Source organism: Pan paniscus, chromosome 15 (assembly GCF_029289425.2).
Source record: "Pan paniscus chromosome 15, NHGRI_mPanPan1-v2.0_pri, whole genome shotgun sequence".
Classification (NCBI taxonomy): domain Eukaryota; kingdom Metazoa; phylum Chordata; class Mammalia; order Primates; family Hominidae; genus Pan; species Pan paniscus.
The window spans coordinates 36,860,012-36,882,158 of NC_073264.2; the positions used below are offsets into that span (position 1 = coordinate 36,860,012).

At 33.3% G+C, this 22,147-nt stretch overlaps 1 protein-coding gene across 7 annotated transcripts in view; it reads right to left on the reverse strand.

The window, feature by feature from the left end:
* Positions 1–22,147, reverse strand: part of RALGAPA1 (Ral GTPase activating protein catalytic subunit alpha 1) — a 270,749-nt gene that overhangs the window by 7,236 nt on the left and 241,366 nt on the right. For 5 of the 7 annotated variants that reach the window (XM_055097476.2, XM_034937441.3, XM_034937450.3 and 2 more), the window contains one exon: positions 3,510–3,634. In XM_055097476.2, coding sequence (XP_054953451.1) covers positions 3,510–3,634 — 125 coding nt within the window. Of the gene's footprint in view, positions 1–2,907; positions 2,939–3,509; positions 3,635–22,147 lie in introns of all 7 variants that reach the window. The other 2 variants (XM_034937444.3, XM_063596191.1) reach the window with 1 other exon arrangement.

The following is a 22,147-nucleotide window of genomic DNA, read 5'->3' on the forward strand; positions in this document are numbered from 1 at the left end:
TTTAACTGTAAATAACTAAAATCTGTAACTTAAAGACATAATACTCCAAAAAATTATGAGTATATTTTTAATGTTGAAATTGAGAAAGTTAAACCAATTAATATTTACTATACACTTTCAGCAAAACAGGATCCTGTTTCTTGTTGTCATTCTAGAATTTCTCTTATTACAAAATAAAAAAAGATAATATTGAAAAGACAATATAACACTGGGAGAAACATGTACATATGAACAAACAGTGTAATCTGGCCAAGAAGAGCAGTAATTTCATTTTAAAGTTTATAATTACAGGAGAGGTATTTGTAAATATGAAAAAACTTTAAGAAGTCACTAAAAACTTTTGATATTTTCCACACACATGCCTGACAAAGATAAAGGGATTTTTTCCTGTAATTTTTTAAAAATAAAAGACAAGAAAAATCTAATAATATTTTAACGTAGTTATGAAAGATCAACAAAGTGTGACATCACGATATTTCCCTCAATGACCTTAGGGATAAAAATAATTTCCCTTAAGTATCAGTCTACTGCCACAGACAGTACATTTTGAGAAAATACAGTTATAAAATTTATGGATCAACTATGATGCACCAAAATCTTTCATATCTATTTTAATAATACTGAAAGTAATACGGAAAAATGTTTTCTCGGATTTAAATGTCACCACAGTTGATATGCACGTTACCGCTAACCAGAAAGTGGGCTTTAGATAATCTTGAACCAAATTAAGAAATCTTAAAAAAATAATGCTAAATGATGAGTTAATGGGTGCAGCACACCAGCATGGCACATGTATACATATGTAACTAACCTGCACATTGTGCACATGTACCCTAAAACTTAAAGTATAATAATAATAATAATAATAATAATAAATATTATTTTTCTATACTATTCCACTGAATATAATTATGTTATAGGGTTGGTTAGACAGAATATAATCACCATTTTGGCATTTCTTTAAAATTTAATTTCAAATGACCATATTAGTATTGATTAGTACTATTTTATATACACAGGGTGTGCACAGGATATCTAAAGTTGATTTTCAATTGCAATTATGAATCCATTTTTTCAATGTGGTGAACACATTTTATACTTCTGCTAGGAAAAAGATTAAAAACTTTACACTATTATGTCATTTTTGCAAACCAGCAGTCAGGTCCAAACTGCTATTATACAGCTTATTTTATGTCTTCTCTGTCCACTTTGACTTATAACTTTAAAGGGAGCTCTATATGTATGGGACTTATGACAGAAAAGTTAAGATTTGAGATAACTGGAAAAAAATTATTTTTCAGATTCTATGTTTTTGCTACTCTTAAGAGTAAATATTTCATTTTTATTTTGTGTTGAACTGAGAACCACTCTGATAAACATTTATGTCATAACTATTAAAGTCTGCAAAAACTTATATAGAAACGTATTCAGTAATACTGGCACAAGTTATTTACAAGCAAAAACACCCTTTTGAAAATCAGAGTGCATATTAAAATTAGAGGATGGTTCTTAAATGCAGTGACAACTCTTAAAAATTAACTGAAAAAATCTGTAGCACAATATTAGGTTTATGTTCAAATTCACATTTTTACTACTATTTAGACAATCATAAGTGTTATTTTAAACAACTTACACAATAATTTTGTAAGACACATTAAAAATGAAGCCAACAGAACCCTGACTTGGCTGCTGTAGCATCCTTTAATGTCTCAGAAGTGAGATACTACTCACTCCCACAATACCTGGCCAAATGTGCAGGATAACATGCAAAATATGGGGAGAACATTAAGATGACAAATACGAAAGAGTACAGCTGGTAAACAACGACACATGAGAACTGAACAGCCTTTATCAATCTAAGGGGGAAAGTTAGTCCAAGTGTGGTTCTATTATCAATATTTTTCACTTGTGAAATTTATGGCTTGACTATAGGATACACAAGTGTTATTCATATCTCTTTTAATACAATCTGACATTTTATCGGACATTCTCCATTATTAAACAAGAAAATTGCCAGATATACTTAATTAGTTATTTTGCTGTTCATTAATTTAATATTTCTCTTTTACCATCTTTTTTAATGCCAAACTGAGTAATTTTGGATAGTGTCAATCCATTAAAGTGAATCTTAGACTTTTTATCTCTTTCAAAAGATTCAACCTGGTCTAATACGGTTTTGTCTTTGCTAGGTCTTTTATACTATCTGAAAGCGATCTAAATTTTTTGTAAAATTATTTTTCTAATAGCAATTTAATGATGACAGGAATGGAAACTTTAATTTCACTAACTAAATCTCAATTGAGAATTACAGTAACTTTTTCCAAATAAATTAGGCTAGAAAAGAAGTGTTGTGCCTTTTGAATTTATTTAATATAAAGAAAACTTATTTAATATAAAGAGAATTTGAAGGTTTATTATGATAAACTTCAAGCATATTATGTCCTCTTTTCCTGCTTCCCTTGAATACCATTACAACAGTCATCTTTGTATTTCAGGTGCCTAGTGAAGTGCAAGGCACACAGAGAGTTATCATTTGATGAGTTAGGATATCCAATAACAATGCAACACATCACAAAATACAAAGACACACTACTTCAGTTCAATAGTACTACTTTTTCATGCTGAGAAACAGAAAAAAAAGGTCAATATAACAAGGTGTAACTAATTTCAACCAAGGGATTCTATTATTAGTTATTTTTATCCCCAAACCATGTTAGTGTTTCATGCAGACCTGGGTTAGTCAGTATAATACTGGAAAAAAATTAGTGACAATTTCTGAAATGTTTAGTATGAACCGGACAGTGTTAAGTTTACTTATTGTTTAAGTTACAAGCTTAGAGCCTGCTAATTTTGAAAAAAGGAAATGGGAGAAGAACAGAGGGTGTTTTGGTTGACACTTTGTCTTACCTTCAGATAAACAGAACTGATATTTAATGATCTAAAGAGGGAAAATAAATGAAACAATCATAAGGAGAGCAAGATATTACAGAATAGGAAGGCCACGAGTCATTTATTTTCTTACTGATTTCTTCAAAATTAATCATAAAATGCAGTACCCTCTTACACTCTTTAATTATTATAACATAAATTACAGTATTAAGTACTTCTAAATCTAGACCAGTTATATTAGCTTTAGCTGTAAAATCAGAGATGATGGGGTGATATTCTTGGCCACAAAATTTGATCCTCTGAAGTTCAGAGTGCATGCTTAATTTGTATTTCTTTTGCAGATACTTCAGAAATGATTCCAGAAGATGCAAGAGTCATTGAATATTAGCTCATATAAAATGTGGTACATGTACTTTTATGAAGATAGTTGACTTTTTAAGGAACTGCATTTAGGTAAAAGAAACCATAAATCAAATTTATAGGCCAAATTCAAATATTAAATAGTGATTAAAAATTCATATTTCAATGATTAGAATTTTTTTCAAGCAAGTTTTTAGAACAAAAGGGTACTGCATTTCAAGTTCCAATAACAAGTAACTAATACTCGCTTTTAATCTTACCGGCATCAGATGGTAAATGGTGGTAGGGAGCTGGAGAAAAAACCTGTGCTGCAAAATCTTCAAATGTTGTTGGTTCTAAGTGGTGCTGGACAATTGTTTGCAGGTATCGTGCTCTCTCCTCATAGCTGATTTCCTTTGGTTAAGGATAAACTTAAGTGCAGCTTATACTGGAAAAAAAATCTTATCAAAAAGGACTGCTACGATTGCTAAGCCATTACTTCTTAATAAATAGAATTATTCACTAATTATTCTTATATATCGTTAACAGTATGGCTTTTTAAAGTGCAAAAATATAGTTTTTAATGTACGTTTACTCTTCATGATCCCAGTATAAATGACAACTTAACAGGGAGACATTTATTAGATAATAATTACAATAATACTAAACTACTGAAATGAAGGAAGTTAACAGTTTACTTGAGAAAGGATTCAATTTCTATCAGGAGTCTAGGCTGAAATTTATATCGGCCTAGGCTCATCTTATCTTGTTAATCAGCTTCCATCTGCAGATTTACTCTCAAAAGCCACGCAAGAAACATTGTAATGTTGCTTAAGATACTATGTCCAAAATTCTGTTTTTCATTTGTAAAGATTTATTGTGAAAAATTCCTACATATCTTCTTCTTTTTCTAAAATCCCTGCATTTTCTCAACAATTGTTCTCATTTTGAATGGAAGACTACTGTTGCTGTAATCCTCGAATAACTCCATGTGGTTAAGATAAATACATAGCTGAATCTGTATGCTGGGAAAAAATACCTAGTCAATTATAACACTGAAACAAGCAGGAATATTTGCAAAGAGTCCACAGGACTCCTAAATACTGTCTAACAAAGCATCTCCAGGGCACTGACACTGACAGAAAAATACTGTAGTTCCTTTTCACCACATTTTCTTCTCTGATATTATTGACAAGCAACCAGTACCTTGAAGTGTTGTTGCTTTTGAACAACCCACTCCAGGCTTCCTGTTTCAGCAGGCCTGATTGTGCTGTTAGCACAGAGAGGGCGAGAAAGAGAGAGAATATTTCTGTTGTTCACGAAAGCAACTATGGAAATGGCTGTCAAAATGTAGAGCAGCAGGCAGCAACATACAATTATCAGGAAAAACTCACATGCTGACTTCATGTCATATAGTTCCTGAACTGAGAAATCAGTTAACCTTTCTTTTAAAACTTTTAAAAGTTTCCCTGTGGTACTCAGTGTGCTATGCTGACAGGCTTTACATAAGACATTTAAATAAGGATAATAAAAATTTGTCTACTTGTTCTTCTTTTTTTCCACTGAATTTTTCCCCAAAGTCCACTTTAATATTTTCCCTCAAAATTCCTTATTTTTTAAAAAAATGCAATTTAATTATTATATAGTTCTAAAACTCTAGAAATTGTAGACTAAGCCAAGACCCAAAAAAATAATTTGAGAGGAAGATAATTTTAAATAATTCAATGGGAGATACCATGGCCAGTTAGTTATATTTACAAGTTCACTGAGTAAGAAGAGAAAAAAAAAGTATAAGAGTTAAAGGCAAGACTATATTCATTATGCACTTGACTTTGATTGTGGTATCTTTTGCTAAGTGGCTTTCATATTACAATTTATCTGCTTCTATTACAATTTATCTTATGTATCAAATATTAAAATAACCTTGAATCCCAATTCTATTACCTTCCATTCTGTACACTGGGGGTGAACTTCAAAAGAATTTTACTTTTGAGGTGGGAAGCAATAGGACAAGATGCATATTAAAATGATCAGCATCAAGGATTTTACATGAGGATAATATGGACATTTTTGAGTCTTAACATATAGCACACTTTTAAAGGGGGTATATGGTTATAAATAGAAGAGGATGAAACTGATGGTACAATCTAAATAATACCACATATCTCACAACTTGTTGGAAAGTACTTTTTTCATTGGGGGAGATTCACAGCTGCCGAATTTTCTGCAGTTAATAGAGTCCTTTGATTCACAGCAGTGCCCCTTGTACAAAAAATACTGGCCTTTGTGTATTACCAGAAACTAATTTTCTATTTGGCTGAAAAGGGAAAAATGGGGTTATTGCTTCTCCCTCCTACAGAGCTTTTCATTATGCCTGATGCACTCAACTTCTAAGCTCTTCTGAGAAAAAAAATAACTGAAGAGGCAAGAGGTAGAAAAATGAGCTTGTTAGCACATTAGAAGTGAAGTATCTTGGTGGGCCCTAGAAATTCCCAGTGGTGTGTTAACTTATCACTCTATGCATGCTGGCACTGATAGTCTTCCAATTGATCACTCTCTTTTCGCACCAAAGGTGCTGCCAGGAAGCAAAGGCTGAAGGCCCACAGGAGAACAGTCTGCTATCAAAACAAGCTGTTTTTAAAAGTCTGCTTGAATGGGTAAAACGCTTCATGAAAAGTAGGGTGGAGACACCTACCTGCTTTTAAAAATGTTCTACTTTCAGAGGGCCTATAAATGAAATATTTTACATTATATTTAGAATTTATATAAAAATTAGGCAGAAAGAAAGCAAATGTTAATATTTCTAAAGCAGGGAGGATATTTCCAATGTAGTAAATTCATCAAAGCAAGAAAATGATTATCTAGCTAAAATACATTTTGCAGACTAATTCTACTTCCTTATACAAAGAGGCTTATAAAATGGAAAAAACCCTAATACACAGCTGCACAAAACTAAAATTATCCAGATATAACATACTCATTTTGTATAAAAAATATATTTAATACATTTACAATAAATTAATTAAATTTCATTAATGAAAACAATGCTTTCTAAAATTATTTTAAAAGTTCAAGTCAGGGTGGCAGAGTGAAGGGAAGCAATCATTAACGGTTGAATTTAAATGAAAAAACTACAGTGCTCATCACTTATTAGGTAAGTTTCCTTTTTGGGGGGTCAAACACTGTTAGCTTGGTAAAATAATTATATCTAAGGCAAATCACTTTCTAAAAGCTAAATGATCTTTATAAGTTTCCCAGTTTGATGTAGCCAAATAAATAAATAACAACATGAAAACAAGCCAACCCAATCTACAGGACTTACATCTCCCCCCGGCCCCCACTTTTTTTACTTCTGAAAACATGTATTAAGGAAATATAATAAACTCTAAGCACTTAAACCACAGTTCTGAGTCCACAACGAGGTGCTTTTTGTGACTGAGATGATTAAAGTTCCAAACAGTGCTGTTAGAATCTGCAATTGTAATCATCCAAAGCAGTTAATTCCTATATCTCATTATAATAGGTTAGACACTTACTCCATAAAAGGCATCTCTCTAGGGAAGAGTTATTAGTACATATACATTGAGTGGCACACAAACTCCACAGCTGGCAACAACAGGACAACTCAAGCTATCGTTTTATATGGTGAGTGCCTGTTGCCATTGGCATTGAAATTAAAAAACCGAAATGGATAAGATGATAAAAAGGTGAAGGTAAATAAAAAAATTCAGAACAAAAATTTAAAGTACAAATCTAAGTTGAAGTAAGCAGATTTTGGTTGTAAATTTAAAACAACTCAAGCCAAAATTAGCTAATAAAAACCATTTGATGAGGGAGACTTTTAGCTAGTAGGAATCTTTAATACAGAACTAGCCAATCAAAAAAAAAAACACACAGGTGCTGCAATCACAGAAATATAATTATCCACTAATCCTCCTTCCGCTTTCTACAAAAGGAAAAAAGGGGGGAAGGAATATTATTATTCTAAAAATAAGGGAACAAAATGTCTATAGCGTAAAGAAACAGTTTAAATGTAATCTGTAATTCATTAATATTAAGTTAACATCATTACATATTTTAAATTATTACTCTTGATTTTAAGCTTCAAGACCAGCTATTAAGAAACTGGGTTCAATTTCAGACTGATCCTGGAAAGATAAGCATAAATTTTCTGTGCCATAATTTATCTGTATGTTAAATGGGGATATATCTGTAAGTTAAATGGGGATACCATCACCTGCTCACTTCATAGGGTGTTGAAGATAAAGGATACAAATACGGGGTAACACAAAAGTGCCCTGACACCTGTCCTGAAATACTTTATTTTGACCTTTGGCTCACATCTTTGTAAACAGCAGGTGCTGTCTCTAGGAGGACAATTTTTGATGTCAGTTTAAGAAATATACCTGTATTCATGTGCAAGAACTCTTTGATAATACTACTAATATTTCTTGTTTGCGGCACGTACAGAGAGAGGGAATTTTGACTTATTCTGATGCAAGGAAACTGATTTCTCATGGAGGAAAAGGACAAAAGATACTGCAGAAGGTTATGCAGTATCAAGTATTTCAACTTTATTAACACATAGAATAGATAAAGGTAGATTTGGTTTTAAAGAAGCAACACCTTTCATTCTCCACAATAATTTTATTAATCTGGTAATTCTGAACTGCTTGTAATGTTAGAAAAGGGAAAGCTTTCAGTTTTGTAATTCCATGGCACAACCAGTAGGCTGTATAAACATTCAGTTCAAATCTAATTTGTGACTAGTCTGAAAGAAATGGAAATGTGTGTGTGTGTGTGTATATATGTATGTGTATACATATGTTATACACAAGAATGAATATAAGGTATAATTTTCACAAAAAGGAATTATAAAAATTACAACTTGTAAGCAGATATCAAAAATCTGTATAATTGCTTATTTTCCTCTTAAGTTCAGGTTTCATGTTTTATTTCCTAAACAAGAAAAAACGATTGGCTCATTTTAAAATAAAGGCAAGTATAAAGTGTTTATATCTGTGCTCAATGGCATAGTCTCAGGGATTTAAGGCCCATTCTGAAATTCTTAATTTAGTAAGCACTTCCCTACACTCATGTATTTCTATAGCTTCTTTGCAGTTTCAGCACTTAGGAATTTTATCTCCCTTCTCTAGACAGAAGATTCCAAAAATAGTAAGCACAGGAAGAGGGAGTGTTCCAATAGTTACTTAGAAATGTTGCCTACTGATTTAAAAAAAATTTTTGGCGAGTACAACTTAAATCATATTTGAGTTGTAACTTAAAGTAGCTGAAATCTGAGTACTACTTAAGTTGAGCAGATTAGAGTAAATTATTCAATACTCATAAAGTTTGTAAGGTTGGTAGCCTGAAATTGGCTATGGTGAGTTTCCACATCATACATCTTGAAGATTGCTGCAAAACGCCCACCTGCCAGATCCCCTTTAGAGAACTCTTTCCTTAGGCTTGTTCTTCTACTAAATACACTTTCTTAAGAAATAGTTTTTATACCTGATTCTTGGGGGCAGATTTGGTGGTTCTTCAATGTTACTTCTTCACTTTAGAGACTACTAATCCAGCCATTCTACTTATGTTATTGAAATTTTTATGATCCATTTTGTGGTTACAGATAGTGGTGAGACCAACGCCATGGGGACAGAGACCTTGTCTTCTTATCTTTATGTCTTCAACACCCAACACAGGGCCTGGTAGTATTCAATGACTGTTTACAACTTCTAGAAGGAATGAATAAAGTTGGTTTGATAGTAGATTAGGAGATGTCTGTTATGCTGACAGCCCCTTTCCTCTAATCCCCATATGGCTCCGTAAAGGCAAACCTTTTAGGGGGAAATATAGTTGGAACTTTCCTAGAACTGGATTTAGAGTTTGAATCTTTCTTGTGAGAAAGATTTTGGTTCTACCATGCCCCTTGATCTTGCTGGCCCTCTCTGGAACCAAAAAAAAGTAAATAAAGCACAATGTATAAATATGTAAAGTATTACATTAAGAGAAAAGAAAACTGATAATTACTTCTTTAAATCCTCATAATCTTAAAGAAGGATTTTTTCTTTAGGCAATGTAATTATAACTCATAATTTAGCATTGAAATAAACATTTCCCCCATTGGTTGTGATAATTGTTTAAATTTTTTTCATAAATTCTACAATGGCATGAGAAATGAATTTAGTCAAACTAATTCTATTTGCTTAAGTGGCCATTTATAGAGAAGGGAAAAAAAGGGAAGAATGAGAAAATCTTTACAGAGAAAATTAAATGAAGGGTAATTTCAAATCATTTTAGGCAGATTTCCAAAACTGCTCTGTATACCATAAGAATAGAAGTAATAATACCCTTGAAAAACAACACTTGAAAAATGTTAAATATTTAGGTTTTTAAAAAGGCCACCTTGAAAGAGGTTATCCCAAGACAAGGCATCATTTATCGAGAATATTTAGGACAGTTTGAACTAGAGGAAGGATACATCCATCAACATTACTTCCAGGAAGCTTGGTAAAATTAGTTTATTTTACTAATGTTTATAGGCAGCAATAAGGCTTGCCTGAATGGAGAGTACAGAGATTTGCTTGGATAAACAAAGCTGCTGATGGATAGAGCTGGGACTAGAATCTTGGTCTTTTAATTAACAGTCCAATGCTCTCTCTACATCCAATCTCAATGACCTAGGTGTTGTGCGGTGAAAAAGCAAAGGTATATTAGGCCTTTTAGTTATGTCAAAATAATGAATATTAGCTTAAATTCTAAGACTGGCAATTTTTGAAAGATGTTTGTTTACATATTAGTACAGTAAAATACTATTTGCTATACTATAGTTTACTATACATTAGTGACTATACTACAGTAAAACCCCTTGCATGTTCTAAAATAAAAATTTGAAAACAAACCACATTTGGCACTTCAGTTTTAAAAGGCCTTGAAATATCTTTAAACATTCTGAGGCAATATCATTACACAGGGTCTTGAAAAAAGAATGAAAAATAAGAATTTTATTGAGACATAGCATATGGGTAGACATATTTTGCAAGTACATCTCAAGGATCTCATGGTTATTATCGGTAGTAAAGTAGCAAATTTTCTGAAATACACCGGGTAATTAGTATCTCATGGACTAATATATAATATACACTGTTCATTTATAAGATGAAAGCTAACTATACTGCTTACCTTATAAAGCAAGATCTGATAAATTAAGATCTGGCAGAGGGAAAGATATTCCATTTCTTTCCTACTGTAGCTAATTTTTTCCAGAAACATGCAGTCTAGTTCACATGTAGTAAAAAATAAAATTCCCCTAAACAAATTGCATGAATCTTGTTATTAATATTGCTTATACTAATAAAAATTCTTCTGAAAGTCTGCAACAGGTTATGACAAATTATTGTCTATTTTTATGATGCCTTATATTCATGAAATTCTTTAGTAGTTGATACTATCTACACCATGAAGGAAAAGCTGTGATTTGTCAGAGCAGACAAAGCTGGGCTTTAATCCATCCTTTTAACCATATTGCCAAGTCTATATTGTTTTCACTGCGTCTCAATTAGGAGACAGGCAGGACACCTGGTACTTCTTTATCTAAGTCCCATGGGCTGCCAGATGACTCAAAATCCATAACAGGTGCTAAGGCAGTGTGAGGATAGCCCTATTATTGAAAGCTGGAGTTGAATAAAATTTGGACCACATATAATTGCTCATAAATCAGTCAATTACTAAATGAAAACATTAAGTAAAAAGTTGATAAGCCCAATTCCACCAAAGTTTGTGTAAATACATTTAAAACGATTAACCTTAAATAAATAGGCTTAAAAATTTAAACCTACCTAAAGGCTCTGAAAATCCTTCCTGATTTAATAATCCAGTAATCATTGGTGGGTTTCAAAAAGCACTAATATGATTATCCAATATGTGTGTGTGTGTGTGTGTGTGTGTGTGTGTATATATATATATTCTATTTTCATGAAAGTTGTACGAAGCAAAACAAAAACTAGGGTATCTGGATTTCAAATTTAGTGAAATTATAATGTCCTCTCATTTAATGAAATTATAATGTCCTCTCACTCTTGGAAAGATCTACTTGGACCCTGTCAGAAGACTGCAAAAAGAAAAAAAAAAAAAAACCCCAAATAAGTGAAATTTTACAGTGTACAATTACTTAAGTGTTATCTCTACTTAAATGTGCACTAATTTAATTAAGATTTTATTTAAGTGCTATAATTATTGGGAATACAAAAAAAGTGATTTTATTATCATAGTAAGTAGAAACAAAGTACAGTAAACTGTCATTTAAGACAGTGTCATAGAATCTATGATAAGCAGTACATTGGCTTAAACTAATGCACTATATGCCCCCAGGGAATGATAGGCGTAGACACTGGACTTTAACATCAAAATCTATCCATTAATCTTGACTTAAATACAATCTATTCTGCAGTAAAAGGAAGAATGGGCATTCAATGAATTACTGTTTTTGAAATACTGCACTGGTGCCCATTTACTAAAATTACTTAAGAGAACACAGGATATGGAATAGTAGTAAATTTTACAGATTTACTGATTTTACAAAACATGCATTTGAATTTCCCCAAATCTAGCAAGAGCATCCCATTAAAAAAATTTACAGATTTAAAAGGTTTCTTAAAATATCTCTTCCTTATCCTATTTAAGAACATGCTGCATAAATTATAATACTGCAATATAATTTAGTCAACTTCATTTCAGCTGAAAAGAAAGAATCATCTATGGGGTCAGAATCCCTGGAGTCTGAAAATAAGCATTAATTTTTTTTTCAGGTCGTAGATCATTGTTTCTTTGCAACAAAACTACCCAACTGCTTGCTGATAAAGCTGACCAAGAAAACAGAAAGGCCAAGGAGTGTTTATATAAATATCAGCGCATACAATATTTCATAAAAAAGGAAACAACCCTCACATTAAAAAAAATCCAACCAGAGGGAATTCAATGAGTGAGATAATCATACACGACTGAAATAGTTATGAGCTACTCATTTAAATGATAAATCTGGCATTTAACCTTAAGATGTGCTGACTAATTTATCTTTAGTGGATTATTTTAGCACTTGTGTTATGCAGAAAGTTAATTTACATTTCTATACTAATATCGTTTATATGTATTCAGATGGTATTTGGGAATCCTAAAAAGCAAAGTGTAAATTAAACCAAATTTATAACCTTATCTGACATGTGAATTGTGATGATTTTATCCACTTCACCTCAATTAAATTCTTATGAAGATAAAAAATTCCTTATTTTCATCTAATAAAAAAATAAGGCAAAACTGACTTTTGCTCTGCAATAATCTGATGGGCTAAAAATAGATAATGGCATGTTAACAAGGAATTACTACAGGTGGTTGCTTATATTCATTTGCCTTCTTTTTTGATAGTAGTTACATGCTAAATAAAAGTCAACATTCTTAGCAAGAGAGTAAGTAAATGTAGAAACATCAGTTCTGCAACAGCTATTTTTGCTTCTTCTCTTTTCTGAACAGCAATTAGTAAAGCAACCCCTTCCCCTCCTCCCTAGTGCTGTCAAGCTGTTCAGAGCAGTTTGCAACTCGACAATGGTACCATTGTGAATGCTCTCTGGGCTTCCTTCCCACAGAGAGTTAAATGGGCAGTTCCTGCTGCCCATGATTGGTGTCCAGTGAAATAATACTCAAGAGCCAGGTTTTATCAGCTTCACGCCAAAGAAGTGAAGCCAGGGAACCCAAGCCTTCATATCATACTGGACCATATGCCAACCCTGATGGCCCCAAAGGTTTATCACTAAGAATCAGGATCCATCAGGTCCCTTGTGAAATTTCACTTCACATACCTTATGTGAAATGCAAAGCTTCACTAAAAACTGAACCTTCTTTACAATTGGCATGAACAGATGGACGGTAACAGTGGTTTGGCAAGCAAAAGTTAAGATTTAAATAGGCTCTATTCTAGTGTTTGAGAGGAATAGCAGTTAGAAGAAAATGGATAGATTTGTGACCCATACTTTAATTTTAATTCCATTATTATTAAAAATTTAATATCAAAAGGCCTATGTTTAGTCAATGAAAATGAATGAATGAAAACCACTTCAATTCCTATGTCAAATATGTTTAAAGACTAATTTCTCCTTTACATCCTTTCTTCTTTGCTCTTTGAAATCCCGAAATAGCATCTGAATCTACAGTTGTTTTCATATTTAAACAAAGAGTAGAATAAAACTTGTACATTATGTAGTAGGTGTGGTGAACAATAATGTGAGTGGAGCAGTGCACAGTCATCACAAACTGCAACATCATAGGGTTTTAATACAGGAAAAAAAAAAAAATCCCTATTCCAGCACAGGTGAGAAGGTGATAAAGATAGAAGCAAACTTCAAGTTTCATTGTTTTTAGGGAATACTGTACTTTGTCCGTGCCCTGATGGAGTTCTCTTTCTTCTCGTGCACTGTGATATGACCCAACTGTCCAGATTGGCATATGTGGACCATACTGTTACCCTAAATTTGACAAAACAGATAAGATGGTGGTAATGCTTTCTTTTGGTATTTTTGTCGTTGTTGCCATGAAGTCAATGTATTATAAGACTAGGACAAAAGTACTTTATTCATCAATAACGTGTAAAAGTGTAATAATGTGTAAAAACTCAATAATTGTATAAAAGTATCTCATAGGAAAAGTGTAAAGGATTGTTGTGCAAGAATGAAGAGTCTATCATGAGTCTATCATAAGAAATATGAAAATCTCAGATGCTCTTTTAAAAATGATACATATGTATAAATACTATCAAACATTTAGAGATCTTAGTCTCATTGAGAAAATGCAATACTGGCTATTAGCCTGGCAATTATTGCTCAACTAATTATCATAAAAAAGACTTTATGAAAATAACGATCAATAAACATTTTGGAAAGGCTTCGCTAGAAAATGAAAAATAAGAAATTCAAGCTGTAATTGTTTCGCTAGTCAACGGGTAAAAAACACACAATAGCAGAAGGAACTGTTACCTTAGACACTGGCTGCCATAAAACAATCAGTAGCATTAGAAAACCACATTTATGTTTATTTTCTTTCTGCTTGACTGTATTATCTGGTTTTGACCTACTTCTTGATCTTTATCTGCCACTGCTCTTCCCTTTATATCATCCAGCAGTACTGAACACCTTTTATCTCTTGACCATATCACATTTTTATGCCTCCATGCCCACTTCTTACCCTTAAAAAATTCTTCCCTGACCATATCTGTCTAGAAAAGTTCCATGTGTCTCTGAAATATTAGCAGAATTCTTCCATAGTAAAGCCATTCCTCTAATTTCCATCCCATCCTCTCACCCTACTATCCTCTCCCACTTAAAATTAATCACCTTTACCATCCTACTTGGTCTATATCACTATTGCTGAATGACCCCAAATTGCTTAAGTTTATCATTAGTGCATTAAGTTCTTGGTAGAAGATAAAAATTGAAAACATCTCTAGAATTAAAACAATGTTAACAGAAATGGAAGTTGGCCATGTACTGAAGTCATTTTTGTGAGCTCCCACAGTTTAACTGTAAGTAATTATTGGTCAATATTAGTAAAACCTTAAAGACTGTCTCTAGAGACCATTAAGAGACAATGTTATTTTCAGACAGAATAAACTTTCTTTACTATTATCACAAAGTTATTACATATCAGAGATTCACATTTATTGCTTTTTGAAAGGACAAGGATTTGCTAGACCAAAACTACCATCTTTAAAGGTATGCAGTACTTTTAAAATACGGTAACATCGCAGGGCGTGGTGGCTCACACCTGTAATCCCAGCACTTTGGGAGGCCGAGGCAGATGGATCACGAGGTCAGGAGTTTGAGACCAGCCTGGCCAACATGGTGAAACCCTGTCACTACTAAAAATACAAAATTAGCTGGGCGTGGTGGCAGGCACCTGTAATCCCAGCTACTTGGGAGGCTGAGGCAGGAGAAACGCTTGAAACTGGAAAGTGGAGGTTGCAGTGAGCCGAGATGGCGCCACTGCACTCCAGCCTGGGGGAAAGAGCAAAACTCTGTCTCAAAAAAAAAAAAAAAAAAAAAAAAAAATACAGTAACATCATCAACAGGCATATACTGCCATTTTTGAAAAGAATAGCTAAATAAATTAAAAGTGACATAATCAAAAATATACTAGAGTCACTGTAGAAGTGTGGCACATATATGGGGCCCCTGTTTAAATAATTACTCTGTATACACAGACTACAAAGACTACAAGACTTGGCAGCAAAATCCATGACAAGGGGATGTGTAAGCACAGCAAAAAATTCTTTAATTGTAATGCCATGTCTTTAATATAGGAGTTTTTTTTTTTTTTTTGGAGACAGAGTCTTACACTGTTGCCCAGGCTGGAGTGCAGTGGTGCAATCTGGGCTCACTGCAACCTCTGGGTTCAAGCAATTCTCATCCCTCAAGCCTCCTGAGTAGCTGGGATTACAGGCGTGTGCCATCATGCCTGGCTAATTTTTTGTATTTTTAGTAGAGACAGGGTTTCACTATATAGCCCAGGCTCGTCTTGAACTCCTGGCCTCAAGTGATCTGCCCACCTTGACCTCCCAAAGTGCTGGTATTACAGGTGTGTACCTGTAATACCTAGTTACAGCCACCGCGGCTGGCTGAATACAGGAGATTTAAATCCTTCAATTATGGAGCAGATTGTTAGGTAAAGAATGTTTGTCTGCTCTTGGAGAGATCCTACTACAATGGTTAGTACCAGTAGCACAATGGCTGTGAGCTTTTCAAAGACCACAAAACCTGGATCACTTAGCTGGTAAGACATTTTATTTGAAGAATTATCTTCTCTTCTTTTGAAGAGAATGACCATAACTATACATCTTAGTTAAAAATCAATTTGACTTAACAACTAATCAATTTGATTTAACAACTAATCAATTTGTCCATGATATTTAAGACTTTCATAGAAAGCATGAAGAACAAATGGCACAAAATTTTGAGAGCTCCTAATGGACTCAGTAACACAGGTGGTACAAATGTTAAAGCAGCAAAATTGGAAACCTCATCAGCGTCTAGACTCCCATTGCTTCCCCCTACTGCTCTCCTGTTGCTACCACTTTCCTTGCCTTACAGCAGGAAGTGTGAGCCTTCAGGACTCAGCCTCATGCTGCCTCCTCCTTGGAGGGGACACCAAGATGTATCCTCCCCAAGTCATCTGCCACTGCCATCAAGTCAGAGATGTCTTAGCTCATTTTTCTCCCTAAGAGATCTCCCAACCCCAAATGAAGTGAAAACCCTCATTAATGAATGACGTCTGAAAATTATCTTCAGTAAACTATAATGGCCTCTAATAAAAATATACTACTGATTAAGTAGTCAAAATAAAAAACCCTTGTATGTGTGCTAGCCTGGCTTATTGATGTATCAGAGGCAATTTTCACTGATCCTAGGTTTCCTCTTCTTACCTACCCAGTAAACTCTTAAGAGTTGTAGCCTAGTCTAATACAAATCACAAACTATAAGTTACTACAAAAAATATTTGGGGCTTTTCCATTCTTAAAAGAATCCATGGCCGGGCATGGTGGCTCACACCTGTAATCCCAGCACTTTGGGAGGCCGAGGTGGGCGGATCACGAGTTAAGGAGATCGAGACCATCCTGGCTAACACGGTGAAACCCCATCTCTACTAAAAATACAAAAAATTAGCTGGGCGTGGTGGCATGCACCTGTAGTCCCAGCGACTTGGGAGGCTGAGGCAGGAGAATTGCTTGAACCCAGGAGGTGGAGCTTGCAGTGAGCTGAGATAGCACCACTGTACTCCAGCCTGGGCAACAGAGCGAGAGTCCGTCTCAAAAAAAAAAAAAAAAAAAAAAAAAGAATCCATGCTAAATCTAAACTTCAAATAGATAGATAATAAATACATCCACCTTGTTCTAATTAGAATAAATTACTAGCCATCTACCATAGGCTAGGCACTGTGCTGGAAGTTAGTGAAACAAGGAGGGTAAGTAAGACTTGCTAATATATACACACACAGTAAGTACTATAACAAAATGTTTTGAGGCAGTGTAAATAATAGTTTTGCATAGTAAAGGAGGTTTTTTTTTTTTTTTTAAAAACAAAGGATATTTGGGTCATGAATAATAAATATGTTAGGTAGAAAAAGTAGAGATGGGCATTACTGGGGTAACAACATGGGCCTGAAAAAGAAGAGCATTCAGGAATAATGAATATGACTTAGTTGGACACATAAGGTGCCCTGGGCGTCAGTGTGGCAGGAGATGAGGGTAAAGATGGGGGATGGAGCTGGGGAGGAGTACAGGTATATTTGACAAAACTGCAGTGAGAAACATAAGGGTAGGGAGGGTAAGGTAAAAATAATTGCTTCCAGGTCATCAAAAAATTTAGACTTGTTTCAATAAGCAGTTAAGAGCCATCTTAAGTCTTTTAGTATACAGATGTTTCTTGACTTACAATGGGCTTACATTCTAAAATACTCATCATAAATTGAAAATGCATTTAATACACCTAACTTACTGAACATTATAACTTACCCGAGTTATAAGGAATATAACTTATCGTCCACTTTAAATGTTCTTGGAACACTTAACACTAGCCTGCAGTTGGGTAAAATCATCTAATGCAAAGCCTATATTTTTTTGAGATGGAGTTTCTCTCTTGTCGCCCAGGCTGGAGTGCAATGGTATGATCTCGGCTCATTGCAACCTCTGCCTCCCAGGTTCAAGCAATTCTCCTGAATTTTGAATCAAAATTCAAAATTCTAAGTACGATTTCTACTGAACAGTGTATTGCTTTTGTACCATCATAAAGCTGAACCATCCTAAACTGAGGACTGTGTACTTAGGTTTGCATTTTAGAAGAATATCCCAAGTGTCAATGTAGATGATAATAACGACAGCATCATTAACTCCCATGTAGCTACCATTTTCTGAACTCTTGCTACATGACAGATAGGTTACCTAGTGCTTCATGTGGATAATTTTACTTAATCCTTACATCATCCTGAATTTGGTACTATTATCCTCTTTTTACACATTAAATTAAGGATAACCCATACTTATTGATGTTATCTTCTGAGAAAATAATCTACAAAAGACAGTAGATACATAAAATTATATAGTTTCTCAATAAACTCATTTTCTTCTAACGTGAAATGGCAACAATACTGCCAGACCCCCCCAAAAGGTTTTATAATGTTTTATTATAACGAAAGGCAACTGCATTAGCAGAACCAATCAATTCCATTCCACTTAGTTTTGGCTTTCCTACTTTGCAACAGGTACTGGACATTTGAGTAGTAGAGCTTGAGGGAGAATAAACTGTAACTAATTGAAGAATAATCACTGACTTCTGGTAATCTCCCTGATCAAGTTAAATAGAAACCCAATTCTGGTATTTAAGAAAAAGTCAAATCTAAACAGATTAGAAGAAATCAAATGATACTAGTTGTGGTAGGAAAGAATATTCTAAATCGAGGAATAAAGTATTCTTTTAAAATGCCATTTAATTATATAATATCCCCCATACTGTATATTTCAGAATATTATACTTCTATAATATACATATATGCATACAAAACCTTAGGACTATAAATTACAAGAATTAAAACAGACATGTTGCATTACATCTACTCAAACCCCACCTTCTGAGGCCCAGATTTTCTAAACACTCTTTCCTGATCTTCTTACTCCAAAGTAATTTCTTCACCCTTGGAACTCTTATAGCATTTTATCTATAACCCTACCAGGACATTTTCATTTAATCTTCTATTATAATTAGTAATTACATATTATTCTCTCCTTATTAAATTATAAGCTTATGAGGCCAGGATTACTATCTGATTTGTCTTTGTATCCCTCTCAAAATCTTTACTGTGTAAGTGATCAATAAATATTTTTGAAGGAAGAAAAACTAAAATTCTATTTCTTGACTTGTTGATAGTTAAACTGTAATAATTCATTACCTAGTACATTTATGATTTATGTATTTTCTCAAATTATAATTTGTAATAAGGATAAAAAGAAAAGAAAAACAGGATATGTTGGTTAATTTTATGTAAACTTGGCTGGGTCATGGGACCTAGTTTTTGGTCAAACATCAGTCTAGATGTTACTGTTATATTTTATAATATTAATATAATATATAACATATTATACTCTTAATTACTGTACAATACTGTTATATTTATACTGTTACAGTTATATTTTAGATTTGATTACCATTTAAATCAGTAGACTTTGGGTAAAGCAGATTACCCTCTATAATGTGGGTGGGCCTCATCCAATCAGTTAAATACTTTAAGAGAAAACACTGAGGTCCCCTGAGGAAGGAGAGAATTCTGCCTTCAGACTCAGACTGCAACATCAACTCTTCCCTGAGTCTCCTACAGATTTCGAACTTGCCAGCCCCCACAACTACATGAACAAATTCCTTAAAACAAATCTCTTTTCTCTCTCTTTATATATACATCCTATTGGTTCTGTTTCTCTGAGAACCCTCACTACTACAACATGATTATATATTGTAAATTCTGCAAATTTCTATGTATAATAAATCTCACTAAAAGAAGAAACAGTATTTACCTAAAAGTATCATATTTAACATTTGTATATTCAGAAGTCATAGTCAAAATGTCTTTAGGATCAAAAGAAATAATTGCTTTAAAATTTTTATTTAAGGAATAGAATCATGATGGCTGAGGTCATGAAATTAATAATTTGGGATTATGATTCCCACTGAAAAAACAGAAACAAAAAAAACCATGAACACTCTTTCAATAGGTAACTAATAAACGATGACTAGGATTAAAGCTGAAATACCTCTCTGGTCCAATGGTTACACAGAATCTGCTTGGTTTTCCTCCCCAGTGTTGCATTTCAATTCTAATTGCATGATTAAACTAACAAATTGAGCTCCAGACCCCTCCCCTGCCTGAAAAAAAAAGTACCTAGCTGACAAAATCAGAGGTTGTAAGAAAATGCTTTTCCAGTACAAGTAATGTAAGAAACAAGTGCAGTGAAGGAGAGGTTTCAGCTTGAAAGACAGTCATCAATACAGACAGATTACTGTAATTCTGGCTGCTGGTATGATCGATTTGGGTAGCATATGACAATCAATATTGTCCCCATTTAGTGAACAACATTAGATTCATGGTTTTAGAACATGTTCCTAGGATAAAATTTAAACTGTATTTAATGATCATAAATAGCACAATTTATGCTTTGGAATCTTAGTGAGTACTTTTATTGGGCATAAAATAACTGACACAGCAGTACAATTATCCAAATATAATCAAGCTTATTATTTTTTATCCCTTCATTTCTTTTATGAAGAGTAAAGGATTAACTGGTGGTTTCCAAAGCCTACCTGTATCTCAATTTCTGTTGTAATTTATGTTAACTAAATTGTTGACCAATTTTAAAATGCTTGATTTTTTCCTTAATGAGAACTTAATCTGATATTTCAAAAAGGTACATCTTAAAATTTAATACATTATGTTTCTGAAATAAGTATTTATTTAAAATTAAGACAGATGTACCTGTATTTCAATATCTTAAAATACAAATGTCTAGTTGTAGTTTATTATATAAATGTTCATTTGAAAATCAAGTAATCCACCTGTATGAAGTCATTTCCCCCCAACATTTAGAATACAGAACTTTGTACATTATATATATATTTGTACTATATATATGCATATGTATGTATGTATTAAGTAGAGATACTATACTACTAGCCTTTGCTGCATGTATATACATACTACACTAGGTATATATACTACACTCAGGTAGCATGGGAAAACAACTTCCTGTAGTTTCTAAACTCAAGATTCCAAGTCAAGAAAAATTTGTTTGATCTACCTGATTTAATGTATTTACTCTGTGTCCCAGAAGTAATTTTGCTGGTAGAAAACTTCAGATTTTCTGTTTAAATAAAGTATTCATGTTTACTATTTTCATCAATTTTCTCCAATGTGGTATCTATTAACATCTTAGCAAGATTGGCTATTAAAAACATGATGAAGTAGGCCTGAAAAATCCAACCCAATCGATCAACCTACCAATCAACCAAACATAAAAATCCAATTAGGCAATTCCTTGGTGTTGGGTAGACTTGTTTTATATTGACTGTAATCTTTACACATAACAGGATTAATCATTGCACAAAATAATGTAACTTATTATTATATCTACTAAGTACATCCAAGTTCATTATCTCATTTAATCTTTACAACAATTCTGAGATGGTTATTAGCATCTTTTTTACTGCTGAAGAAAGTGAGGTTCAGAGATTCTGTGACTTGGCCAAGATCACAAGGCAGAGCTTGAGTTAAAAATTAATGCTTTCTAACTGCAAAGCCAGCTTTTATATACCTTTAGTGTAACATGAAGTCTGAAATAGAAGACTATGAACAGGGATGTAGAAAAAAAAATTAAGCCATATTCCCAAAACTCTTGAGTTTGCATTTTAAAACTACTTGGTAAGGAGTGCGTCTTAAATGTTGTTGTACCTCATGTCAGAAAGTTTGTGCTTGCTCAATAAGTTGAGTTCCTATTTTATGACACAAGAGGCAAATAGAGTTTTGCATTACAATCTAATCGATCTCATCACTTTCCAAAAAGACCTAAGACATTTATTTACACAAGAAAGTACAAACTCTTCCATATCTACCTCTATGCTCCACTTTCAATTGCACCTTTAATGAAATGACAGAGGACACTCTCAGAATGGACATTAGGATATAGTGAACTGTGAAAGAGGCAAAGGTCAGAGAGTAAATATCCTTGATGAAGCTAACAGAGTGGATAAAATTTATGGGTAATAACCTGTATATTACATGTTAGATTAGCTACTGTTCTAGAGATATTCAGGAGACAACAAACTGAAAAGTATATGCCAAT